General features: G+C 47.1%; 1 protein-coding gene across 1 annotated transcript; it reads left to right on the forward strand.

Moving 5' to 3' along the window:
• Window positions 1-348: 348 nt before the first annotated feature.
• Window positions 349-26,109, forward strand: fa53b (FAM53B). The gene is given in 6 exon segments (NM_001140495.1): window positions 349-471; window positions 18,344-18,559; window positions 22,231-22,288; window positions 23,313-23,673; window positions 23,675-24,167; window positions 25,383-26,109. Coding segments are annotated over 5 exon segments (1,350 nt in total). The 5' UTR covers window positions 349-471; window positions 18,344-18,454; the 3' UTR covers window positions 25,716-26,109.
• The last annotated feature ends 1,619 nt before the right edge of the window (window positions 26,110-27,728 follow it).

The raw sequence follows: 27,728 nt of genomic DNA on the forward strand, positions 1-27,728 counted from the left end.
GCGGTGTGGATGAGACCATAGTTTAGGTGAGGCGGCCGCTATGTGATTGGTAAACGTCTGGTACAGTATCTCTCACTATCTTTACAAAAGTTTTGATTATTGACCGTATCAAAACTTTCATAACCACATAATGTATCGCTAAATGGTGCGACAGCCTTGTTGATGATATTAATCAGTAGACCGACCACCCCCCCTACGAGTTATAAACGGTTCGCTCCAAAGTGCATGTTGTCACATGTAGACTCTGGCTCAGTGTCTGGTAGTTGTGAGTTCAGTCTCCTGCTTGTGTGCAACACGGGAACTTTCAACTCACTGCTTAAGTCTTTTTTTTGTTGGTTTGGTTGTTGTTGCAGTAGCTATGTTTTTGCAACAGAAAAACAACAACTTAAAAGACGATTTAGCATTTCTAACTTTAAGTTGGTGTGTTAGTTTGTCAGGTATTGGACCATCGAGGTGTGCAGCTTGATTCTCGTGAGTTATAACACTGTTTAGTTACTATAGTAACACTGTTTAGCTACTATAGTTACACTGTTTAGCTACTATAGTTATAACACTGTTTAGCTACTATAGTTATAACACTGTTTAGCTACTATAGTTACACTGTTTAGCTACTATAGTTACACTGTTTAGCTACTATAGTAACACTGTTTAGCTGCTATAGTAACACTGTTTAGCTACTATAGTTACACTGTTTAGCTACTATATTTACACTGTTTAGCTACTATAGTTATAACACTGTTTAGCTACTATAGTTATAACACTGTTTAGCTACTATAGTTACACTGTTTAGCTACTATAGTTACACTGTTTAGCTACTATAGTAACACTGTTTAGCTGCTATAGTAACACTGTTTAGCTACTATAGTTACACTGTTTAGCTACTATATTTACAATGTTTAGCTACTATAGTTACACTGTTTAGCTACTATAGTAACACTGTTTAGCTACTATAGTAACACTGTTTAGCTACTATAGTAACACTGTTTAGCTACTATAGTAACACTGTTTAGCTACTATAGTTATAACACTGTTTAGCTAATATAGTAACACTGTTTAGCTACTATAGTTACACTGTTTAGCTACTATAGTAACACTGTTTAGCTACTATAGTTACACTGTTTAGCTACTATAGTTACACTGTTTAGCTACTATAGTTACACTGTTTAGCTACTATAGTTACACTGTTTAGCTACTATAGTAACACTGTTTAGCTACTATAGTAACACTGTTTAGCTACTATAGTAACACTGTTTAGCTACTATAGTTATAACACTGTTTAGCTACTATAGTAACACTGTTTAGCTACTATAGTTACACTGTTTAGCTACTATAGTTACACTGTTTAGCTACTATAGTTATAACACTGTTTAGCTGCTATAGTAACACTGTTTAGCTACTATAGTTACACTGTTTAGCTACTATATTTACACTGTTTAGCTACTATAGTTACACTGTTTAGCTACTATAGTAACACTGTTTAGCTACTATAGTAACACTGTTTAGCTACTATAGTTACACTGTTTAGCTACTATAGTAACACTGTTTAGCTACTATAGTTACACTGTTTAGCTACTATAGTTACACTGTTTAGCTACTATAGTTACACTGTTTAGCTACTATAGTTACACTGTTTAGCTACTATAGTTACACTGTTTAGCTACTATAGTTATAACACTGTTTAGCTACTATAGTTACACTGTTTAGCTACTATAGTTACACTGTTTAGCTACTATAGTTACACTGTTTAGCTACTATAGTAACACTGTTTAGCTACTATAGTAACACTGTTTAGCTACTATAGTAACACTGTTTAGCTACTATAGTTACACTGTTTAGCTACTATAGTTACACTGTTTAGCTACTATAGTAACACTGTTTAGCTACTATAGTAACACTGTTTAGCTACTATAGTTACACTGTTTAGCTACTATAGTAACACTGTTTAGCTACTATAGTTACACTGTTTAGCTACTATAGTAACACTGTTTAGCTACTATAGTTACACATTTGAGCTAGTATAGTTACACTGTTTAGCTACTATAGTTACACTGTTTAGCTACTATAGTTACACATTTGAGCTACTATAGTTACACTGTTTAGCTACTATAGTAACACTGTTTAGCTACTATAGTTACACTGTTTAGCTACTATAGTTACACTATTTAGCTACTATAGTAACACTGTTTAGCTACTATAGTAACACTGTTTAGCTACTATAGTTACACTGTTTAGCTACTATAGTTACACTGTTTAGCTACTATAGTAACACTGTTTAGCTACTATAGTAACACTGTTTAGCTACTATAGTAACACTGTTTAGCTACTATAGTAACACTGTTTAGCTACTATAGTAACACTGTTTAGCTACTATAGTTACACTGTTTAGCTACTATAGTAACACTGTTTAGCTACTATAGTTACACATTTGAGCTAGTATAGTTACACTGTTTAGCAACTATAGTTACACTGTTTAGCTACTATAGTTTCACATTTGAGCTACTATAGTTACACTGTTTAGCTACTATAGTAACACTGTTTAGCTACTATAGTAACACTGTTTAGCTACTATAGTTATAACACTGTTTAGCTACTATAGTAACACTGTTTAGCTACTATAGTAACACTGTTTAGCTACTATAGTTACACTGTTTAGCTACCATAGTAACACTGTTTAGCTACCATAGTTACACATTTGAGCTACCATAGTTACATGTTAGCTAGGAGAGTCTAGGTTAGCATGCTAGGTAGCTGTGCTGCTAGGCTACCAAGCCATCTAGCTGGCTGCATAGAAAGCTAGCTAGTAGTAAACGTGCTTACCCCGAGGTAGGCTTATGTCAAAGACAAATATTTGTGTGTTTGTATGATTTAACAAGTTATTATTCAGTCATTAAGCTTGCTATGTAACTATGTCTGATAGGAAGGAAACTGTTACAGCTACAAAGTTTGCTACTTTGCTCCCTTTTGTCTAGCCAGTTGTTCAGCCCTAGTTAGTAAGCATAGAAAAACAACTGGTATACTAGCAAAGATGTTCATGAGATAACTGGTTGATTAAAATGGTCTCATTTGTCAAATTAGTTAGCAATTGATGTGTGAAAATGTTGCTACATTTCATCACAACTGTCAAAGAAATGGAGGTTGAATGTTCTTTATTGTACTGCGGATAACACTTTTCTGTAAAACGAACTAAAATGTGTTTACTAGCTCTGCCTTCGAGGAACATGGCTTGGACTCAGTAGTAGCTAGTTTTTATGGGTATCTACTACTACCAACTAGCCTCTACTATAGCAGTCTGCTAGCTAGTGGTGTTATGTTGGAAAGTCCTGCTCTGCGAAATGCCTTTCTCTTTTCAAAACCATGTCATTGTGTTAAGCGACTTTATCCAGGAGAGATTTTGTCGGGTCTGAACTTGGCTTTTGTACTGCTGCGTTGCTGTCCCCTTAAATCAAATCAATCCAGAATGAACTGTAGGAAATAGGGGAGTTGTTGGTAACTTTTTAATGGCTGTTGTAATTAATTGGGCGCATTGTTACTATCATTTTCATCCCATGACTTTAACAAGCAGATCCTGTGGCAGGAATATGTATCTTTGAGCTATAAAGTATCAAGCAGCATTTATAGATCTTAACATTTCACTTATTCAGAACTTATTTTACCATAAGAGAATGTTCATAATGACTAATGTTCCTCTCAGGTAGGTCGGGTTGACATGCTATCCAATATAACGTGGACCCATAATGTGGTCAACGACAGGATGTTGGCTTGCTATTTAACTTTCTCTATTAACAATGTGTAGGACCATGATATTTAGCCTGTATCTCAATACTGTACTATTTCTTGCTGATCAACATCAGTTGTCAGATGAGAGAGCGAGGGATCCAATAAGGTGATTGCTACGCCAACTAGATTTTAGAAGCAGGTCTCTTCATATTGTGTTATTACTGTATATAGCAGTTTGTGGCCTTTTCCCCCCCAAGGTTAAAACGCGTGTGTGTGTGTGTGCGTGTGTGTGTGTGTGTGTGTGTGTGTGTGTGTGTGTGTGTGTGTGTGTGTGTGTGTGTGTGTGTGTGTGTGTGTGTGTGTGTGTGTGTGTGTGTGTGTGTGTGTGTGTGTGTGTGTGTGTGCGTGTAACATTCGGTGGTCTTCTGCAACACCAACCTGCCTGCCAAACTCCTTTCCTTTTCAGAGGGACTTTGGAAACAACCAGACCTAGATAGTTTATGTGTGTTGCTTGGGCCATATTTAGATAGTTAAGCCTTATCATAGTCATTTGAGGAAGTGGAGCCAGAGAAGGGGATCGTTCATGGTAAACAGTCAGGCGTTTTGAGTCATACGTTAACATGTGGTATTACACCTCTTGATCTTTATCACAACTGGATGTGAGAATATGTCGACAGTTGTGGTTTAGTTATTACAGTCACAGGGCTCCGTTTAGCTGAGGCAGCAGGACAGAGTGTTGCGATGACTCTTGCGGTTATTGTCCATGTACGCTATTAAATAGCTCAGTGACAATGCAGTTAGACGTGTTTTATTTTTTTTAATTTAAGGTTGATTGGGAGTGTCTCGAGATTACTCACAGAACCTCACCTTCCCGTGGACTAGATATTTGGCCTAATGCTGACAAGCCTAACATTTTAGAAAAGGGACTTTTAAGACTGTGTCCTAAGTCGTTCCCTATTCCCTTTATAGTGTACTACTTTTGGGCCCATAGGGGCTCAAAGTAGTGGACGATATAGGGAATAGGATGCCGCTTGGGATGCAACCTTCTTCCCATGTTATCTTATGACATTCAATAGGCCTGCCCTACCTGCAGTGTAGGTTGGCCCTGTTACTTTAATGGGCATGCATATTCATGTCGACATTGACAGGGCTGGTGGAAAGACATGTTGTTTAAACACCTCCACCATTCTCTCGTTTCTGAACCATGGAGGCCTGTATAGACGTCAACCAACCCGGTGCTGTTGTTTCCTAACCCACGGTGTTGTTGTTGTTTCCTAACCCACAGTGTTGTTGTTGATTCCTAACCCACGGTGGTGGTGTTGTTGTTTCCTAACCCACGGTGCTGTTGTTTCCTAACCCACGGTGTTGTTGCTGTTTCCTAACCCACGGTGTTGTTTCCTAACCCACGGTGTTGTTGTTGTTTCCTAACCCACGGTGTTGTTGTTGTTTCCTAACCCACGGTGCTGTTGTTGTTTCCTAACCCACGGTGGTATTTCCTAACCCACGGTGGTGCTGTTGTTGTTTCCTAACCCACGGTGTTGTTTCCTAACCCACGGTGGTGTTGTTGTTGTTTCCTAACCCACGGTGGTGTTGTTGTTGTTTCCTAACCCACGGTGCTGTTGTTGTTGTTTCCTAACCCACGGTGCTGTTGTTGTTGTTTCCTAACCCACAGTGTTGTTGTTGTTTCCTAACCCACGGTGTTGTTGTTGTTTCCTAACCCACGGTGCTGTTATTGTTTTCTAACCCACGGTGGTGTTTCCTAACCCACGGTGGTGTTTCCTAACCCACGGGGGTGCTGTTGTTGTTTCCTAACCCACGGTGTTGTTTCCTAACCCACGGTGGTGTTGTTGTTGTTTCCTAACCCACGGTGCTGTTGTTGTTGTTTCCTAACCCACGGTGGTGGTGTTGTTGTTGTTTCCTAACCCACGGTGCTGTTGTTGTTTCCTAACACACGGTGCTGTTGTTGTTGTTTCCTAACCCACGGTGGTGTTTCCTTACCCACGGTGGTGGTGTTGTTGTTTCCAAACCCACGGTACTGTTGTTGTTTCCTAACCCACGGTGTTGTTGTTGTTTCCTAACCCACGGTGTTGTTGTTGTTTCCTGACCCACGGTGCTGTTGTTGTTTCCTAACACACGGTGTTGATGTTGTTTCCTAACCCACGGTGCTGTTATTGTTTTCTAACCCACGGTGGTGTTTCCTAACCCACGGTGGTGTTTCCTAACCCACGGTGGTGCTGTTGTTGTTTCCTAACCCACGGTGTTGTTTCCTAACCCACGGTGGTGTTGTTGTTGTTTCCTAACCCACGGTGCTGTTGTTGTTGTTTCCTAACCCACGGTGTTGTTGTTGTTTCCTAACCCACGGTGTTGTTGTTGTTTCCTAACACACGGTGGTGTTTCCTAACCCACGGTGGTGCTGTTGTTGTTTCCTAACCCACGGTGCTGTTGTTGTTGTTTCCTAACCCACGGTGGTGGTGTTGTTTCCTAACCCACGGTGCTGTTGTTGTTTCCTAACCCACGGTGTTGCTGTTGTTGTTGTTTCTTAACCCATGGTGTTGTTGTTTCCTAACCCACGGTGTTGTTGTTGTTTCCTAACACACGGTGCTGTTGTTGTTGTTTCTTAACCCACGGTGGTGTTGTTGTTGTTGTTTCCTAGCCCACGGTGCTGTTGTTGTTTCCTAACCCACAGTGTTGCTGTTGTTGTTGTTTCTTAACCCACGGTGCTGGTGCTGTTGTTGTTTCCTAGCCCACGGTGCTGTTGTTGTTTCCTAACCCATGGTGTTGTTGTTGTTATTGTTTCCTAACCCACGGTGCTGCTGTTGTTGTTTCCTAACCCATGTATACGGTGCTGTTGATGTTTCCTAACCCACGGTGCTGTTGTTGTTTCCTAACCCACGGTGCTGTTGTTGTTTCCTAACCCACGGTGCTGTTGCTGTTTCCTAACCCACGGTGGTGGTGTTGTTGTTGCTGTTTCCTAACCCACTGTGGTGTTGTTGTTGTTGCTGTTTCCTAACCCACGGTGTTGTTGTTGTTTCCTAACCCACGATGCTGTTGTTGTTTCCTAACCCACGGTGTTGTTGTTGTTTCCTAACCAACAGTGCAGTTGTTGTTTCCTAGCCCACGGTGGTGGTGTTGTTGTTGTTGTTTCCTAACCCACGGTGTTGTTGCTGTTTCCTAACCCACGGTGGTGGTGTTGTTGTTTCCTAACCCACGGTGTTGTTGCTGTTTCCTAACCCACGGTGGTGGTGTTGTTGATTCCTAACCCACGGTGGTGGTGTTGTTGTTTCCTAACCCACGGTGCTGTTGTTGTCTCCTGACCCACGGTGTTGTTGTTTCCTAACCCACGGTGTTGTTGCTGTTTCCTAACCCACGGTGCTGTTGTTGTTTCCTAACCCACGGTGTTGCTGTTGTTGTTGTTTCTTAACCCATGGTGTTGTTGTTGTTGTTTCCTAACCCACGGTGTTGTTGTTATTTCCTAACACACGGTGCTGTTGTTGTTGTTTCTTAACCCACGGTGGTGTTGTTGTTGTTGTTTCCTAGCCCACGGTGCTGTTGTTGTTTCCTAACCCACGGTGTTGCTGTTGTTTCTTAACCCACGGTGCTGGTGCTGTTGTTGTTTCCTAGCCCACGGTGCTGTTGTTGTTTCCTAACCCATGGTGTTGTTGTTGTTTCCTAACCCACGGTGTTGTTGTTGTTATTGTTTCCTAACCCACGGTGCTGCTGTTGTTGTTTCCTAACCCATGTATATGGTGCTGTTGATGTTTCCTAACCCACGGTGCTGTTTTTGTTTCCTAACCCACGGTGCTGTTGTTGTTTCCTAACCCACGGTGCTGTTGCTGTTTCCTAACCCACGGTGGTGGTGTTGTTGTTGCTGTTTCCTAACCCACGGTGTTGTTGTTGTTTCCTAACCCACGGTGCTGTTGTTGTTTCCTAACCCACAGTGCTGTTGTTGTTTCCTAACCCACGGTGTTGTTGTTGTTTCCTAACCAACAGTGCTGTTGTTGTTTCCTAGCCCACGGTGGTGGTGTTGTTGTTGTTGTTTCCTAACCCACGGTGTTGTTGCTGTTTCCTAACCCACGGTGGTGGTGTTGTTGTTTCCAAACCCATGGTGTTGTTGTTGTTTCTTAACTCACGGTGGTGGTGTTGTTGATTCCTAACCCACGGTGTTGTTGCTGTTTCCTAACCCACGGTGGTGGTGTTGTTGTTTCCTAACCCACGGTGCTGTTGTTGTCTCCTGACCCACGGTGTTGTTGTTTCCTAACCCACGGTGTTGTTGCTGTTTCCTAACCCATGGTGGTGGTGTTGTTGTTTCCTAACCCACGGTGTTGTTGCTGTTTCCTAACCCACGGTGCTCTTGTTGTTTCCTAACCCACGGTGGTGGTGTTGTTGTTGTTGTTGTTTCCTAACCCACGGTGTTGTTGTTGTTTCCTAACACACGGTGCTGTTGTTGTTGTTTCTTAACCCACGGTGGTGTTGTTGTTGTTGTTTCCTAACCCACGGTGTTTTGCTTCAACCCACGGTGCTGTTGTTGTTTCCTAACCCACGGTGGTGGTGTTGTTGTTGTTTCCTAACCCACGGTGCTGTTGTTGTTTCCTAACCCACGTTGTTGTTGTTGATTCCTAACCCACGGTACTGTTGTTGTTTCCTAACCCACGGTACTGTTGTTGTTCCCTAACTCACGGTGCTGTTGTTGTTTTCTAACCCACGGTGCTGGTGTTGTTTCCTAACCCACGGTGTTGTTGTTGTTTCCTAACCCACGGCGTTGTTGTTTCCTAACCCATGTATACAGTGCTGTTGTTGCAGTCTGTAGGCCTTCTTTATATAAAGTAAACCCACTAAAAAGCAGGCCTCTTTGCCTTGGCTGCCATGCATAGGCTTGCTAGGTGGGTCTTTGTGTTTATGGTAAGTGGCTGGGGCAGCTGCATGCTTATGAAACCATTACTGTGTCCCACTAGTCTCTCAGACACGGCTCAGGGTCTCCTAAACCCTAAACCATTACTGTGTCCCACTAGTCTCTCAGACACGGCTCAGGGCCTCCTAAACCCTAAACCATTACTGTGTCCCACTAGTCTCTCTGACACGGCTCAGGGCCTCCTAAACCCTAAACCATTACTGTGTCCCACTAGTCTCTCAGACACGGCTCAGGGCCTAAACCCTAAACCATTACTGTGTCCCACTAGTCTCTCAGACACGGCTCAGGGCCTCCACAACCCTAAACCATTACTGTGTCCCACTAGTCTCTCAGACACGGCTCAGGGCCTCCACAACCCTAAACCATTACTGTGTCCCACTAGTCTCTCAGACACGGCTCAGGGCCTCCTAAACCATTACTGTCTCCCACTAGTCTCTCAGACACGGCTCAGGGCCTCCTAAACCCTAAACCATTACTGTGTCCCACTAGTCTCTCAGACACGGCTCAGGGCCTCCTAAACCCTAAACCATTACTGTGTCCCACTAGTCTCTCAGACACGGCTCAGGGCCTCCTAAACCATTACTGTGTCCCACTAGTCTCTCAGACACGGCTCAGGGCCTCCTAAACCCTAAACCATTACTGTCTCCCACTAGTCTCTCAGACACGGCTCAAATTGTTTTTGACGCACAAAACAATTTAGGCAACAGGGGATCTTGATTCAGAAGGGGGTTGAATATCTGCTGTAACCATGAAGCTTGATCTTGACATGTAGCCGCTTAGCTAGCAAGTTAGCAAACCAGATGCATAGCTGGAACCCTCTTAGATGTCCTATAGTTTTATAAAGCAGTAGTGTAGCTCGCAGTACCGCATGATGAGGGTGCACCCAACCTAGATGTTTCAGTATGGTAGAATGGCACTCCAATGGGAGAATTATAGTGTCATGTCCCCAAGTCAACTTCAGGGAAACCTAAGACGATGCCTAGTCGTCTCCTGTCTGTAATGTGGTCATCTCCTCTCTGTAATAAGCCTTTAGCCGGCCAAAAATAGGACTAATTGATGTACTGTTATCTCCAGAGCACTTTAACCACCAAAATCCTGCTTTGACAAATTTGAATACTTTTCACCAACCCAGGCCTAGCTGTCAAGGTTCTGTATCGTACAACCCGTTCACCAACCCAGGCCTAACTGTCAAGGTTCTGTATCGTACAACCCGTTCACCAACCCAGGCCTAACTGTCAAGGTTCTGTATCGTACAACCCGTTCACCAACCCAGGCCTAACTGTCAAGGTTCTGTATCGTACAACCCGTTCACCAACCCAGGCCTAACTGTCAAGGTTCTGTATCGTACAACCCGTTCACCAACCCAGGCCTAACTGTCAAGGTTCTGTATCATACAACCCGTTCACCAACCCAGGCCTAACTGTCAAGGTTCTGTATCGTACAACCCGTTCACCAACCCAGGCCTAACTTGTCAAGTCTCAAGGTTCTGTATCGTACAACCCGTTCACCAACCCAGGCCTAACTGTCAAGGTTCTGTATTGTACAACCTGTTCACCAACCCAGGCCTAACTGTCAAGGTTCTGTATCATACAACACGTTCACCAACCCAGGCCTAACTGTCAAGGTTCTGTATCATACAACCCGTTCACCAACCCAGGCCTAACTGTCAAGGTTCTGTATCGTACAACCCGTTCACCAACCCAGGCCTAACTGTCAAGGTTCTGTATCGTACAACCCGTTCACCAACCCAGGCCTAACTTGTCAAGTCTCAAGGTTCTGTATCGTACGGGTATTTTAATAGTGAAGATTTTGTGATGTAGCAACAAGAGTTCTGAACCGGTTTTCTTTTCTCAGTCTTTTTAGTGTTCCCACTGTTCCTGTCCTGTCCTGTATACCATGTCAACATAGACCATCAGGACATAGGAAGACGTCTAGGGCATATGAACCGAGGTACATGAGATGCCGTGTGGATCATTTCCAAGCTGAATGCAGCGCTGAAAGGAATGTCCCAGCAGCCAATAGCTAAGGGACAGAGTTAGCTAGTAGAGCCATTTCAAGAACATGACTGGTTCTTCTCAAGCACTAGCCTCTGGTCCCAGATCTGTTTCTGCTGTTTTGCCAACTCCTATGGTCATTCTCACATGCATGACAATGACCATAGAGGTTGGCAAGACAGCAGAAACTGATCTGGGACCAGGCTACTTGATCACCAGCTAGCAGTAGTATAAATGGGTGATTTGGGCTAGACTTCATCCCCGGGGTGGAGTTGTTGGGCCTGCCTCAGGTGCTCACTGCCTAGCTAGCAGACACTAGGATTAAGCTACAGTACAGACGAGGGCTACAATCCTGAGACCATTTGACCCAGTCCCTGGGGCCCTGGTGGAACACAGCCGGGTCTTTGTTGGAACACAGCCGGGTCTCTGGTGGAACACAGCCGGGGCCCTGGTGGAACACAGCCGGGTCTCTGGTGGGACACAGCCGGGGCCCTGGTGGAACACAGCCGGGTCTTTGTTGGAACACAGCCGGGTCTCTGGTGGGACAGCCGGGTCTCTGGTGGAACACAGCCGGGTGTCTGGTGGAACACAGCCGGGTGTCTGGTGGGACACAGCCGGGTGTCTGGTGGGACACAGCCGGATCTCTGGTGGGACACAGCCGGGGCCCTGGTGGGACACAGCCGGGTATCTGGTGGAACACAGCCGGGTCTCTGGTGGGACACAGCCGGGTCTCTGGTGGGACACAGCCGGGTCTCTGGTGGAACACAGCCGGGGCCCTGGTGGAACACAGCCGGATCTCTGGTGGAACACAGCTGGGTCTCTGGTGGAACACAACCGGGTCTATGTTGGGACCCAGCCGGGTCTCTGTTGGGACCCAGCCGGGTCTCTGGTGGAACACTTACCCAGCGTCAGATGAACTAGTGGATACTGTTTGTATATGTCTCTGTGTGCAGTATGAAGGAAGTAAGGGGTAGTTTTGCGAGCCAATGCTAACTAGCCAGAATCTCACATTTATCCCTTTTTTAAAAGTTGTACATTAGATCTGATGCTTACAGCTTCTGGTCACCAATAAGCTTCCTACTAATGACCAGTGGAGTTATCCTACTGTAGACCTATATAGGCTACTTTATTGTCCCATCGATTTCAGTTAGGGGGCTATTGTCAAATGTGGAGTCAGAGTATCACGGGCTCTGGTCAAAAGTAGTGCACTATATTGGGAAAAAATACGGTGCCATTTTGGGCCTCAGACGTTGTATGTAGGTCAGTTCTCAGTTTGAAATGGTTTCAGAATATTGAATGATTTGATCCTGTGAACTAGTCTGTTGGGTGTTTTCTAATAAGGTAATCACAGAAATCCAGTAGGTTCTGGGGAGAGATGAGGGGGGGATCTGAACTGAATGACTACCGACCGGGTAGCGCTCTCTTCCGTTGTCATGAAGTGCTTCGAGAGGCTAGTCAAAGACCACATCACCTCCTCCGTCCTCCCCGACACACTCGACCCTCTCCAATTCATCTACCGCCCTGGCAGCTCCACTGATGACACAATCGCAATATCACTGCACGCTGCCCTCACCCACCTGGATAAAAGGAACGTATATGTGAGGATGCTGTTCGTTGACTTCAGCTCGGCCTTCAATACCATAGTGTCCTATCGGTTCGTTACAAAGCTCATGGCCCTGGGTCTGAACTCCTCCCTGTGCAACTGGGTCCTGGGCTTCCTGACGGGCCGCCCCCAGGTGGTGAAGGTAGGAAACATTACCTCGTCTACACTGATCCTCAACACGGGGGCCCCACAAGGTTGTGTCATCAGTCCCCCCCTGTATAACTACGACTGCGTGGCCTCACACCGTTCCAACTCCATCATCAAGTTGGCTGACGACGTGACAATAGTAGACCTGATTACCAACAATGACCAGACGGCCTACAGGGAGGAAGTAGGCACTCTGACGGCGTGGTGCCAGGTAAACAACCTCTCTCTCAACGTTAACAAAACAAAGGAGCTGATTGTGGACTTCAAGAGGAACAAAGCTGGACACGCCTCCATCCTCATCAACGGGGCCACCGTGGAAACGGTCAATAACTTCAAATTCCTCGGCGTACACATCTCAGAGAAGCTGAAATGGTCTAACCACACGGACACCGTAGTAAAGTGACAACAGCGACTCTTCAACCTCTGGATGCTGAAGAATTCCGGCCTGTCCCTGAGGGCCCTCAGTGTTCTACAGGAGCACCATCGAGAGCATACTGTCGGGCTGCATCACAGCCTGGTACGGCAACTCTACCTCCGCGGATCGTAAGGCTCTTCAGAGGGTTACACGTGCAGCCGAACACACCATTGGTCCCTACAGGACACCTACAACACCAGGTGTCACAAGAAGGCCAAGAACATCATCAGGGACCCCAGCCACCAGAGCCACGCCCTGTTCTCCCTGCTTCAATCACTCAGACAAGGGCAGTACAGGAGCATCATGGCAAAAACTGAAAGACTGGCCAATAGTTTCTACTCTCAGACCATCAGACTGCTGAATAGCCACCACTATCTGTCTCCTAGAGATGAACATACATTGGTGCGAAAAGTGCAACTCAATCCCAGAACAACAGCAAAGGACCTTGTGAAGATGCTGGAGGAAACAGGTACAAATGTATCTATATCCACAGTAAAATTTGTCCTATATTGACATAACCTGAAAGGCCACTCAGCAAGGAAGAAGCCAATGCTCCAAAACTGCCATACTACGGTTTGCAACTGCACATGGGGACAAAGGTCGTACTTTTTGGAGAAATGTCCTCTGGTCTGATGACACAAAAATATAACTGTTTGGCCATAATGACCGTCGTTATGTTATAGGAAAAAGGGGGAGGCTTGCAAGCCGAAGAACACCATCCCAACCATGAAGCACGGGGGTGGCAGCATCATGTTGTGGGGGTGCTTTGCTGCAGGAGGGACTGGTGCTCTTCACAAAATAGATCACATTATGAGGAGGGAAAATTATGTGGATATATTGAAGCAAAATCTCAAGACGTCAGTCAGGAAGTTAAAGCTGGTCGCAAATGGGTTTTCCAAATGGACAATGAGGTAGGCCTTGAAATACATCCACAGGTACACCTCCAATTGACTCAAATTATGTCAATTAGCCTACCAGAAGGTTCTAAAGCCATGACATAATTTTCTGGAATTTTCCAAGCTGTTAACAGGCACGGTCAACTTAGTGTATGTAAACTTCTGACCCACTAGAATTGTGATACAGTGAAATAATCTGTCTGTAAACAATTGTGCATGACAAGTCATTTTTCCAACAAAAGTAGATGTCCTAACCGACTTGCCAAAACTATAGAAATTTGTGGAGTGGTTGAAAAACAAGTTTTAGTGGTTAGAGCGTTGGGCCAGTAACCGAAAGGTTGCTGGATCAAATCCCCGAGCTGACAAGGTAAAAATCTGTCGTTCTGCCCCTGAACAAGGCAGTTCTGTTCCCTGGTAGGCCGTCATAGTAAATATGAATTAGTTGTTAAGTGGCTAAATAAAGGTTAAAAGTTGGGGGGTTTTGTAATTATTTTACCCCTTTTTTCTCCCCAATTTTGTGCTTGTTACAGTCTTGTCTCATCGCTGCCACTCCCGTACGGACTTGGGAGAGGTGAAGGTCGAGAGCCATGTGTCCTCCGAAACACAACCCAACCTAGCCGCACTGCTTCTTGACACAATGCCCATCCAAACCGGAAGCCATCCGCACCAATGTGTCGGAGGAAACACCGTACACCTGGTTAGCGTGCACTCCGCCCGGCCCGCCACAGGAGTCGCTAGTGTGCGATGAGACAAGGATATCCCTGCCGGCCAAACCCTCCCTAACCCGGACAACAGGGCCTGGGCTCAAACCCACAATCTCTGGTGGCACAGCTAGCACTGCGATGCAGTGCCTTAGACCACTGCACCACCCGGGAGGCCAAGGATAAGAAAGTTAGGCAGTTCTAGAGCAATAATAACTTAAAGGAAAGATTTAACCATTTTTTATTATTATCATTGCATCATATGATGCAAAACATCATACGACTGTATTTCTGCCTGCTAGCTCAGATACCATGAGACCATGAGATGACCCTGGGAATCGATGCTAGCTCAGATACCATGAGATGACCCTGGGAATCGATGCTAGCTCAGATACCATGAGACCATGAGATGACCCTGGGAATCGATGCTAGCTCAGATACCATGAGACCATGAGATGACCCTGGGAATCGATGCTAGCTCAGATACCATGAGACCATGAGATGACCCTGGGAATCGATGCTAGCTCAGATACCATGAGACCATAATGACCCTGGGAATCGATGCTAGCTCAGATACCATGAGACCATGAGATGACCCTGGGAATCGATGCTAGCTCAGATACCATGAGACCATGAGATGACCCTGGGAATCGATGCTAGCTCAGATACCATGAGATGACCCTGGGAATCGATGCTAGCTCGGAGACCATGAGATGACCCTGGGAATCGATGCTAGCTCAGATACCATGAGATGACCCTGTGAATCGATAGAACATTTCTGAGACACAAATATGATGTAACATTTTTTTTTAAGGCTCTCTTAAACTGCAGTCTCAACTTGTTCTCTACAGGATCACACTAACGCATAATGCAATTCTTCTAACTGAATAGCCTACCCATTTCTCAATTTGTTCTGTACTGAACACAGAAACCTTGCAGCTCTCCTCCCATCAGCCCCAGAACAGCTCAGAGTGACCCAGCTCTGCTCCTATCAGTTCCAGAACAGCTCAGGGCAACCCAGCTCTGGTCCTATCAGCCCCAGAACAGCTCAGGGTGACCCAGCTCTGCTCCTATCAGCTCCAGAACAGCTCAGGGTGACTCAGTTCAGAGTATTCTACACTGTTGTGTATATCCATACTCCTGTCCTCATTTGGCACTGTGGTTTCCTCTAGACCCAGTTGTTTCTCTCTGGTGTTTTAATGCACAAGATGGCCTTAGCTGTTTCAGCAACTTTATACACCTCAGAAATGCCACTGTTGAAAGGCTGACTGTGACCACAGAGGAAGTCTTTGTCTCTGTTCTCCATCACTAATCAAGCCCAATACTGCAGAGAGACGTCGCAACTTCTAACACCCCAAAATAGTATTCCGCGGTCGAGAGGCTCGCTGGTTAAAACTGGCACATTTACAGACCTGTTTATTAATGTGCACTGTCCCTGTAAAAACTAAATAAAGTAACAGACAGCACTAGCAGCATGTCTAGGTACTCCTGGGACAGCCAGACTGTCACTAACTTTAAGCATCAGCTGTCAGAGCAGCTTACAGATCATTGCACCTGTACATAGCCCATCTGTAAATAGCCCATCCAACTACCTCATCCCCATATTGTTATTTATTTTTGTTGCTCCTTTGCACCCCAGTATCTCTACTTGCACATTCATCTTCTGCACATCTATCACTCCAGTGTTTAATTGCTAAATTGTAATTACTTCGCCACTACGGCCTATTTATTGCCTTTCCTCCCTTATCTTACCTCATTTGCGCACACTGTATATAGATTTTTTTTTCTATTGTGTTATTGACTGTACGTTTGTTTATTCCATGTGTAACTCTGTGTTTGTGTCGCACTGCTTTGCTTTATCTTGGCCAGGTCGCAGTTGTAAATGAGAACTGTCCTACCTGGTTAAATGTACATTTTAAAAAAGACAGGACTAGCAGCATGTCTAGGGACTCCTGGGACAGACAGTAGTTAGCTTTAAAGTTTCGTCCCTGCATGAGAAACCAGAGGCCCTGCTAAACTGTAACCAGGCAGGGGGTCAGAGCCGTGTTGCTAACCAGGCAGGGGGTCAGAGCCGTGTTGCTAACCAGGCTGGGGGTCAGAGCCGTGTTGCTAACTAGGCAGGGGGTCAGAGCCGTGTTGCTAACCAGGCAGGGGGTCAGAGCCGTGTTGCTAACCAGGCAGGGGGTCAGAGCCGTGTTGCTAACCAGGCTGGGGGTCAGAGCCGTGTTGCTAACTAGGCAGGGGGTCAGAGCCGTGTTGCTAACCAGGCAGGGGGTCAGAGCCGTGTTGCTAACCAGGCAGGGGGTCAGAGCCGTCACCTGCTGTGTGATTTTATGTGCCTGATTCATCCAGTCACTTACTGAGGGCCCATGTTACCAGCTAGTGTCCAGTCCAGAGCCTTATGGGTAATGTATTACATGGACCTCCTCAGCTCCAACTAGTCCAGAGCCAATTTAGCTCTTTTTAAAGCATTCCAAATATTAAAGCTGCAAATATGTAACTTTTTTTCGGACCTGATCAAATTCTCATAGAAATGTGAGTTATAGATCTGTCGTTCTTATTGAAAGCAAGTCTAAGAAGCGGTAGATGTGTTCTATGTGCACAATTTCTAGGCTTCACGTTCTTAAGTTTCATTTTTGTGTCTTTTTGGTTTTGTTTCAAACAGATGAAAATACAATATTTTTTGTTTATTGACAAGATATTTCCCAGCGGTTAAGATGGTACAAACCCTAACCCGGACGACGCTGGGCCAATTGTGTGCCGCCCTATGGGACTCCCAATCACGGCCGGTTGTGATACAGACCACTGCACCAATCGGGAGCCCAATTAGGCAACCTATTAGAATTTTAGCAACCAGGAAATGGCGTGACGTCCTGTCTCAAGTTGCTGTGACTTGATGTGATCACTGTTAGGCCTAGTGATGGAGATCATGCGGTATGGTCACGATGGTCAGTCAGCCCCCTGCAGTCTTGTGATGAGTTTATATTCTGACTTCTCTCCTCTCTGTCAGCTCGTATTGTTTCCCCTCTCTGTTCATTATGATCAAGACAAAACGCCTTTGTTCCACAGACAACAGCTCTCTCCCCTTCCTCCTCGCTCTCTCCCCTTCCTCCTCGCTCTCTCCCCTTCCTCCTCTCTCTCCTGCCTCCCTGCTCTCTCCTCTTTCTCCTGCCTCCCTGCTCTCTCCTCTCCCTCCTCACTCTCTCCTCCCTCCTCGCGCTCTCCTCCCTCCCAGCGCTCTCCTCCTCTCTGCAGTTGTTCTGTCATTCATCTGACCCTCTCTTCACCCAACCCCTCTTCACACCCTCTGTGCAGTCCTCATCTCATCTCCTACTATCTTCAGACCCTCTGTGCAGTCCTCATCTCAGCTCCTACTATCTTCAGACCCTCTGTGCAGTCCTCATCTCCTCCTATCTTCAGACCCTCTGTGGAGTCCTCATCTCAGACCCTCTGTGCAGTCCTCATCTCAGACCCTCTGCAGTCCTCATCTCAGACCCTCTGTGCAGTCCTCATCTCAGACACTCTGTGCAGTCCTCATCTCATCTCCTACTGTGGTTCTGGATTGAATGGATCTTGTCCAACCACTGACTTTCTCCTTTTGGTATCTGCAAGAGCGTGTCGTTGGAAAACTCAAATTCTGATGAGACTCTGACTGTGTCTGTCTGAGCTGAGCTGCCAGAGAGCTTAAAACAGCACTGCGCCTGGGTCTGGAGAGATGCAGTAGCCTGGTCCCAGATCTGTTTGTACGGTATCGCCGACTCCCATGATCATTGTCATTTCCATTGCAAACAGATCTTGGATCAGGCTTATGAGAGAGCCCCTTCAGGGATTCTTACTGACCGCCCCACAGTTCAGCTGGAACATGAGATCTGGGTTGAGGGTTGTTGAGAAATTAAGGTCCTAAACTCCAGGAATGGACAGAATTCTAATCCCTTTGATCGTCTGTGTGTTTCTGCGACAGACGGAGTGACAGGAAGTAGACATTCCAGGAGGTGCTGAGGATCGTCAAGATGGCCTCCATCACCAACCCCATTCACAGCCCAATGCGCTGGAATAGAGTGTGGCGGCGGAGATGTGGGGCGGCGTTGCCATGGTGATCATTTACGCACAAATTACTAGAAAAGAAACCGGGTGTCGACGATGTGAAGTCCAAAGTCAAGAGACGGATTTGGAGCTGGTGAGAAGTTCTCCCCAAGCACACACACACCTTTGTATATGACTTTGTTATTTGCGTATATTCTATGTGATTGTATGTTTGTACTGTGTTTAGTCAGTATGCTGATGTTAACCATCCTGTCAGTCGGTAGGAAACACCAAGCCCAGTGTTTAGTCAGTATGCCGATGTCAACCATCCTGTCAGTCGGTAGGAAACACCAAGCTCAGTGTTTAGTCAGTATGCTGATGTCAACCATCCTGTCAGTCGGTAGGAAACACCAAGCCCAGTGTTTAGTCAGTATGCTGATGTCAACCATCCTGTCAGTCGGTAGGAAACACCAAGCCCAGTGTTTAGTCAGTATGCTGATGTCAACCATCCTGTCAGTCGGTAGGAAACACCAAGCTCAGTGTTTAGTCAGTATGCTGATGTAAACCATCCTGTCAGTCGGTAGGAAAACACCAAGCTCAGTGTAGAATAACGTCTTGATGCTGTCTAATCTAACTGCCACGTTCTTCACCATCCCAAAGATGGAACAGTTTACTGCCTTACAGTATAATAAATGATTGTCCTATTCAATATAAAGACTATCTATCAACCTATTCCACTATAAAGGGGAATATGGCTGTTCCATTTGGGATGCGTCCTGTGACTACAGAGGTTGGGTTTGATGCTGTAAGCCTTTACTAATGGACTTAGGCCTGACTTCACTCCAACTCAAATGCATTGCTTTCAACTGCTATCGTTTCCATTCAGGAAGTGATGGAAAACACTCTTACATTATTTGAACATTACTCACTTGATTAAAATGATAGTTTTTATTACATTGAATCATGATTGAATGGTAAAAGCTCAGCATGTTATCACGAGGGACTGAAGGAAGGCTGTGTCATGTAGTTCCTTCCATTCTGGAGGCCTCTTGTTTCCTTCCGTTCTGGAGGCCTCTTGTTTTCTTCCGTTCCGGAGGCCTCTTGTTTCCTTCCGTTCTGGAGGCCTCTTGTTTCCTTCTGTTCCGGAGGCCTCTTGTTTCCTTCCGTTCTGGAGGCCTCTTGTTTTCTTCCGTTCCGGAGGCCTCTTGTTTCCTTCCATTCCGGAGGCCTATTGTTTCCTTCCATTCCGGAGGCCTATTGTTTCCTTCTGTTCCGGAGGCCTCTTGTTTCCTTCCATTCCGGAGGCCTCTTGTTTCCTTCTGTTCCGGAGGCCTCTTGTTTCCTTCTGTTCCGGAGGCCTCTTGTTTCCTTCCGTTCTGGAGGCCTCTTGTTTTCTTCTGTTCCGGAGGCCTCTTGTTTCCTTCTGTTCCGGAGGCCTCTTGTTTCCTTCCGTTCTGGAGGCCTCTTGTTTTCTTCCGTTCCGGAGGCCTCTTGTTTCCTTCCGTTCCGGAGGCCTCTTGTTTCCTTCCGTTCCGGAGGCCTCTTGTTTCCTTCCGTTCCGGAGGCCTCTTGTTTCCTTCCATTCCGGAGGCCTCTTGTTTCCATCCATTCCGGAGGACTCTTGTTTCATTCCATTCATTACTCTTCTGAAAAACAAAGGGCCGTTATCTATAAAGTCCACTACTTTTGACCATGGCCCATAGGGTTCTGGTCAACAGTAGTGGACTATATCACTCAACCTTTAGAAACAACAAGGCTGGTCAACTCTGACTCGTGTTTCTCACCGGAGAAGAGAAGTGTTCAGAGTGAAAATTCTCCCTGTAATGTGGACTGAGTTTGCTCTCTGTCCACGTGAAACGTCATCATCATGCCCAATCTCAAGACTGATCCTCAGTTTAAAGTCGAGACTGGACTGACTATGACTGTGTCTTTTAAAGGGCACCCTATTTCTAATACAGTCACATGACTTTGGTCCAGAGCTCTATAGGCCAATATGTAGTGGATAAGAGGCCATTTTAGATGTCCCCAGGGGGAATCCATTCCACAGTCACAGCTGCAGTCACCCTCTCTAACGTCCTCTTTCATGCCACATTTACATAGACCTACAAAAACACACGCACACACACACACACACACACACACACACACACACACACACACACACACACACACACACACACACACACACACACACACACACACACACACACTGGTAGAGACTATTGTTTTTGTGGTTTGCAGTAGACCCATCTTTGCATTACATATCTAGGGGGTAGGTGATGCTAGCTTACACTTCCTGTTTCATTATGTAGAGTTCTGTGTATGTACAGACAGAACATTAGGCTACAGTGGTGAGGTGACTTGGTGACGGAACGTTAAGCTCCAGTGGTGAGGTGACTTGGTGACAGAACATTACGCTACAGTGGTGAGGTGACTTGGTGACGGAACGTTAAGCTCCAGTGGTGAGGTGACTTGATGACAGAACGTTAAGCTTCAGTGGTGAGGTGACTTGGTGACAGAACGTTAAGCTCCAGTGGTGAGGGGACTTGGTGACAGAACATTAAGCAGCCGGTGGTGAGGTGACAGGACGTTAAGCTCCAGTGGTGAGGTGACAGAACGTTAAGCTCCAGTGGTTAGGTGACTTGGTGACAGAACGTTAAGCTCCAGTGGTGAGGTGACTTGTTGACAGAACGTTAAGCTCCAGTAGTGAGGTGATGGAACGTTAAGCTCCAGTGGTGAGGTGACTTGGTGACAGAACATTAAGCTCCAGTAGTGAGGTGACAGAACGTTAAGCTCCAGTGGTGAGGTGACTTGGTGACAGAACGTTAAGCTCCAGTGGTGAGATGACTTGGTGACGGAACGTTAAGCTCCAGTGGTGAGGTGACTTGGTGACAGAACGTTAAGCTCCAGTGGTGAGGTGACTTGGTGACAGAACGTTAAGCTCCAGTAGTGAGGTGACAGAACGTTAAGCTCCAGTGGTGAGGTGACTTGGTGACAGAACGTTAAGCTCCAGTAGTGAGGTGACAGAACGTTAAGCTCCAGTGGTGAGGTGACTTGGTGACAGAACGTTAAGCTCCAGTGGTGAGATGACTTGGTGGCGGAACGTTAAGCTCCAGTGGTGGGGTGACTTGGTGACAGAACGTTAAGCTCCAGTGGTGAGGTGACTTGGTGACAGAACATTAAGCTCCAGTGGTGAGATGACTTGGTGACGGAACGTTAAGCTCCAGTGGTGAGGTGACTTGGTGACAGAACGTTAAGCTCCAGTGGTGAGGTGACTTGGTGATAGAACGTTAAGCTCCAGTAGTGAGGTGACAGAACGTTAAGCTCCAGTGGTGAGGTGACTTGGTGACAGAACGTTAAGCTCCAGTGGTGAGATGACTTGGTGACGGAACGTTAAGCTCCAGTGGTGAGGTGACTTGGTGACAGAACGTTAAGCTCCAGTGGTGAGGTGACTTGGTGACAGAACGTTAAGCTCCAGTGGTGAGTTAGGGTGACTTGGTGACAGAACGTTATGCTCCAGTGGTGCGGTGACTTGGTGACAGAACGTTAAGCTCCAGTGGTGAGGTGACTTGGTGACAGAACGTTAAGCTCCAGGTTGAGGTGACTTGGTGACAGAACGTTAAGCTCCAGTGGTGAGGTGACTTGGTGACAGAACGTTAAGCTCCAGGTTGAGGTGACTTGGTGACAGAACGTTAAGCTCCAGTGGTGAGGTGACTTGGTGACAGAACGTTAAGCTCCAGTGGTGAGGTAGGCTGACTTGGTGGAGGGGCTTTCCAACCCAAAGGGAGATGTTGTTTCCTGATGTCATGTCTTGTGTTTCCACAGATCAAGGCAGAGACCATGAGCCTCCAGGGGGCAGCACTCTTCTCTTGCGGAGTCATGGGTGAGTGTGGATATAATGGCTCTAGGAGTGGCCCATGGACTAGGTCTAATGTCTCTAGGAGTGGCCCATGGACTAGGTCTAATGTCTCTAGGAGTGGCCCATGGACTAGGCCTAACGTCTCTAGGAGTGGCCCATGGACTAGGTCTAATGGCTGTAGGAGTGGCCCATGGACTAGGCCTAATGTCTCTCGGAGTGGCCCATGGACTAGGCCTAATGGCTGTAGGAGTGGCCCATGGACTAGGCCTAATGGCTGTAGGAGTGGCCCATGGACTAGGCCTAATGTCTCTAGGAGTGGCCCATGGACTAGGCCCAATGGCTCTAGGAGTGGCCCATGGACTAAGCCCAATGGCTCTAGGAGTGGCCCATGGACTAGGCCCAATGGCTCTAGGAGTGGCCCATGGACTAAGCCCAATGGCTCTAGGAGTGGCCCATGGACTAGGTCTAATGGCTGTAGGAGTGGCCCATGGACTAGGCCCAATGGCTGTAGGAGTGGCCCATGGACTAGGCCCAATGGCTCTAGGAGTGGCCCATGGACTAGGCCCAATGGCTGTAGGAGTGGTTCATGGACTAGGCCTAATGGCTGTAGGAGTGGCCCATGGACTAGGCCTAATGTCTCTAGGAGTGGCCCATGGACTAGGCCCAATGGCTGTAGGAGTGGCCCATGGACTAGGCCCAATGGCTGTAGGAGTGGCCCATGGACTAGGCCTAATGGCTGTAGGAGTGGCTCATGGACTAGGTCTAATGGCTCTAGGAGTGGCCCATGGACTAGGCCCAATGGCTCTAGGAGTGGCCCATGGACTAGGCCCAATGGCTGTAGGAGTGGCCCATGGACTAGGCCCAATGGCTCTAGGAGTGGCCCATGGACTAGGCCTAATGTCTCTAGGAGTGGCCCATGGACTAGGCCTAATGTCTCTAGGAGTGGCCCATGGACTAGGCCCAATGGCTGTAGGAGTGGCCCATGGACTAGGACCAATGTGTTGTCGGCTATGTGTTCCCCCCTGACTATTTCCATGTTGTGTTTCAGAGACCGGCAGCAGGTGGGGTGACGTGGATCTGGGCCTGGGGTGTTATGGAGCCCTGCATCACCAGAGACCCTCAGTGGAGTCCAGTTGCCTGGAGAACCTGTGGAATGTCCTGCCCTCTGAGGTTCTACCCCCACACTACTACCAGAGCCCAGTCCGCTGGGGGGACAGAGACGCAGGACTGGGTCCCACCAGCATCACCTCCATCCCAGGCACCATCACCAGTCTGCTACAGGACCTGAGCCTGGGTGAGGCGTCAGCCGCTTCAGCCTTCTCACCCTCCACCACTCCACCCTCCAAGCGCCAGTGCCGCTCCCTCTCCTGCTCAGAGGACCTGGGAGGCTGTCGGTCGGCCTGGAGGCCCGCAGGGGTCCGGGGTGTGGACAGCTGTGGCGAAGAGGCGATGCCACAGCGGAGGAAGTGTCCAGAGAGGATTTGCAACAGGAGGAGGGACACGCTGTCAGCAGCTAGGGTTCCCTGCCATGCAGCGTAGCTCCAGCTTCAGCCTGCCAGCTCGCTCCAACACCCTCTCCCTGGATCTCCCTGGCTTTACCCCCTGCCCTTCTTACTCTTTAGCCCCCCCCTCTTACTCCTCCCTGTCCTCAGAGCCCCCCAGGCCCTTCCTCTACCTCTCTCATGAACAGATCTGCCTCCCAGAGATCCAGGGAGGCCCAGCGTTGCCCCTGAGCTCCCCAGACTCCACCCCAGAGATGAAGCGTCGTGCTGGGCAAGGGGGGCTGGCCCGGAGTCGCTCTCAGCCCTGCGTCCTCAACGACAAGAAGATGGGTATGAAGCGGAGGAGACCAGCCGACTCACACAAACAGAGGCCTTCTCTGGACCTGACCAAGATGACACAGGTTAGAGGGTCTGGTCTGCTAGCTAGCTCAGTCAGTCAGCCACACTCCCAGCTGGAGGGTCTGGTCTGCTAGCTAGCTCAGTCAGTCAGCCACACTCCCAGCTGGAGGGTCTGGTCTGCTAGCTAGCTCAGTCAGTCAGCCACACTCCCAGCTGGAGGGTCTGGTCTGCTAGCTAGCTCAGTCAGTCAGCCACACTCCCAGCTGGAGGGTCTGGTCTGCTAGCTAGCTCAGCCAGTCAGCCACACTCCCAGCTGGAGGGTCTGGTCTGCTAGCTAGCTCAGCCAGTCAGCCACACTCCCAGCTGGAGGGTCTGGTCTGCTAGCTAGCTCAGTCAGTCAGCCACACTCCCAGCTGGAGGGTCTGGTCTGCTAGCTAGCTCAGCCAGTCAGCCACACTCCCAGCTGGAGGGTCTGGTCTGCTAGCTAGCTCAGTCAGTCAGCCACACTCCCAGCTGGAGGGTCTGGTCTGCTAGCTAGCTCAGTCAGTCATCCACACTCCCAGCTGGAGGGTCTGGTCTGCTAGCTAGCTCAGTCAGTCATCCACACTCCCAGCTGGAGGGTCTGGTCTGCTAGCTAGCTCAGTCAGTCAGCCACACTCCCAGCTGGAGGGTCTGGTCTGCTAGCTAGCTCAGTCAGTCAGCCACACTCCCAGCTGGAGGGTCTGGTCTGCTAGCTAGCTCAGTCAGTCAGCCACACTCCCAGCTGGAGGATCTGGTCTGCTAGCTAGCTCAGTCAGTCAGCCACACTCCCAGCTGGAGGATCTGGTCTGCTAGCTAGCTCAAATCTTTCCTGTACTGTTAGGTAAACCAAACAAAAAGGTCAAGGTGTGTGCGCGTGTGTGTGTGTGTGTGCGTGTGTGTGTGTGTGTGTGTGTGTGTGTGTGTGTGTGTGTGTGTGTGTGTGTGTGTGTGTGTGTGTGTGTGTGTGTGTGTGTGTGTGTGTTCTTCTTCAACCGCTATTATTGAACAAGTCCAATACTGTCCATGTAGCCAGCGAAATATAGCATCTCCATGGAAACCAACTGTAGAGTAACTGCCAATGCTGCTCATGGGGACTGACTGAGTATGTCTGTTCAATATCCTGCATGTTGTGTAAATCTCTCTCCTCTCTACCCCAGTCCAGTCCTGGTTTGATTTAGTTTCTGCTTTTTCCTGTGTGACCAAAATAAATATTCATAACAAAAATGTTGTTTTGTTGTTGTTGTTTTTATCCACAGAAACTTCGGAATTTCCAAAGCCTCAGCTGCCCTGGGATCACTGGGAACGACAGCTATCAATCAACCCAGTGCCTGATCCCTCTGAGGACCACTGACCAATGTGAGACTGACTTCACCTCCGCAGGCGATCAGGGATTGGACGATCCAACCGCCAGCTCCAAAGAGGGCGGAGTCGTCACCGGTGTCTCTAGGGAGGAGGATCCAGCCATCTCCATCGAGGAGCTGGATTGGCTGAGCTGCCCGGTCTGCGATGACGTGACAGCCACTGGCATTAGGAAGGATGTGTATCAGCTGGGAGGAGATCTGGACATTGATCAGATCGAGAGGAACTGAACCGGGTCGTGTTCATTAGGCACCGAACGGAAGAAAACAGACTGAAACGGGGAGGGAGAACCTGGATATGTCCAATGAGAAATGCTGCAAAATATTACTGCATATTGTTTTTCTCATGTTCCCGAATGAATATGACCCTGAACTATACTTACCACCCTCAGGGGAATGGGACTGAATGAATATGACCCTGAACTATACTTACCACCCTCAGGGGAAAGGGACTGAATGAATATGATGCTAATAGCGTTTAATATTCTTTATTTTTTAACAAGTTGTTACTACAACGCTATGTCAGTAAAACATGAACATATTTCTATTGGAATAAACATGGTTGTTTTACATGTTAATCTACTGTCTTCAGATATATGAATATAAACTCAGTAACAACAAAAAAGCCGTCCTCTCACTGTCAACTGTGTTTATTTTCAGCAAACTTAACGTGTGTAAATATTTGTATGAACACAACAAGATTCAACAACTGAGACATAAACTGAACAAGTTCCACAGAAATGGAAAATTCCAGAAAATGACGTCATGGCTTTAGAAGCTTCTGATAGGCTAATTGACATCATTTGAGTCAATTGGAGGTGTACCTGTGTATGTATTTCAAAGGCCTACCTTCAAACTAAGTGGCTCTTTGCTTGACATCATGGGAAAATCAAAAGAAATCAGCCCCCCCAAAAAAATTGTAGACCTCCACAAGTCTGGTTCATCCTTGGGAGCAATTTCCAAACGCCTGAAGGTACCACGATCATCTGTACAAACAATGGTACGCAAGTATAAACACCATGGGACCATGCAGCCGTCATACCGCTCAGGAAGGAGACGTGTTCTGTCTCCTAGAGATTAATGTACTTCGGTGCGAAAAGTGTAAATCAATCCCAGAACAACAGCAAAGGACCTTGTGAAGATGCTGGAGGAAACAGGTACAAATGTATCTATATCCACAGTAAAATGAGTCCTATATCAACATAACCTGAAAGGCCGCTCAGCAAGGAAGAAGCCACTGCTCAAAAACCGCCATAAAAAAAAGCCAGACTACGGTTTGCAACTGCACATGGGGACAAAGATCGTACTTTTTGGAGAAATGTCGTCTGGTCTGATGAAACAAAAATAGAACTGTTTGGCCATAATGACCATCGTTATATTTGGAGGAAAAAGGGGGATGCTTGCAAGCTGAAGAACACCCTCCCAACTGTGAAGCACGTGGGTGACCGCATCATGTTGTGGGGGTGCTTTGCTGCAGGAGGGACTGGTGCACTTCACAAAATAGATGGCATCATGAGGATGGAAATGTATGTGGATATATTGAAGCAACATCTCAAGACATCAGTCAGAAAGTTAAAGCTTGGTCGTAAATGGGTCTTCCAAATGGACAATGACTCCAAGCATACTTGCAAGCAAAGTTGTGGCAAAATGGCTTAAGGACAACAAAGTCAAGGTATTGGAGTGGCCATCACAAAGCCCTGACCTCAATCCCATAGAAGATTTGTGGGCAGAAGTGAAAAAGCGTGTGCGAGCAAGGAGGCCTACAAACCTGACTCAGTTACACCAGCTCTGTCAGGAGGAATGGGCCAAAATTCACCCAACTTATTGTGGAAGGCTACCCAAAACGTTTGACCCAAGTTAAACAATTTAAAGGCAATGCTACCAAATACTAATTGAGTGTATGTAAACTTCTGACCCACTGGGAATGTGATGAAAGAAATAAAAGCTGAAATAATTCTCTACTATTATTCTGACATTTCACATTCTTAAAATAAAGTGGTGATCCTAACTGACCTAAGACAGGGACATTTTTACTATGATTAAATGTCAGGAATTGTGAAAATGAGTTTAAATGTATTTAGCTGAGGTGTATGTAAACAGGCCAGGGGGGGGATGACAGGCCAGGGAATATGACAGGCCAGGGAATATGACAGGCCAGGGTGGGATGACAGGCCAGCGGAGGAAGTCCTCTTGTCCCTTTTAAACGGTGGGTTGCATGGTGGAAGTGCAGCCTAGAAACCTCCC

This window comes from Salmo salar, chromosome ssa01, assembly GCF_905237065.1.
Source record: "Salmo salar chromosome ssa01, Ssal_v3.1, whole genome shotgun sequence".
In the NCBI taxonomy this organism is placed as follows: domain Eukaryota; kingdom Metazoa; phylum Chordata; class Actinopteri; order Salmoniformes; family Salmonidae; genus Salmo; species Salmo salar.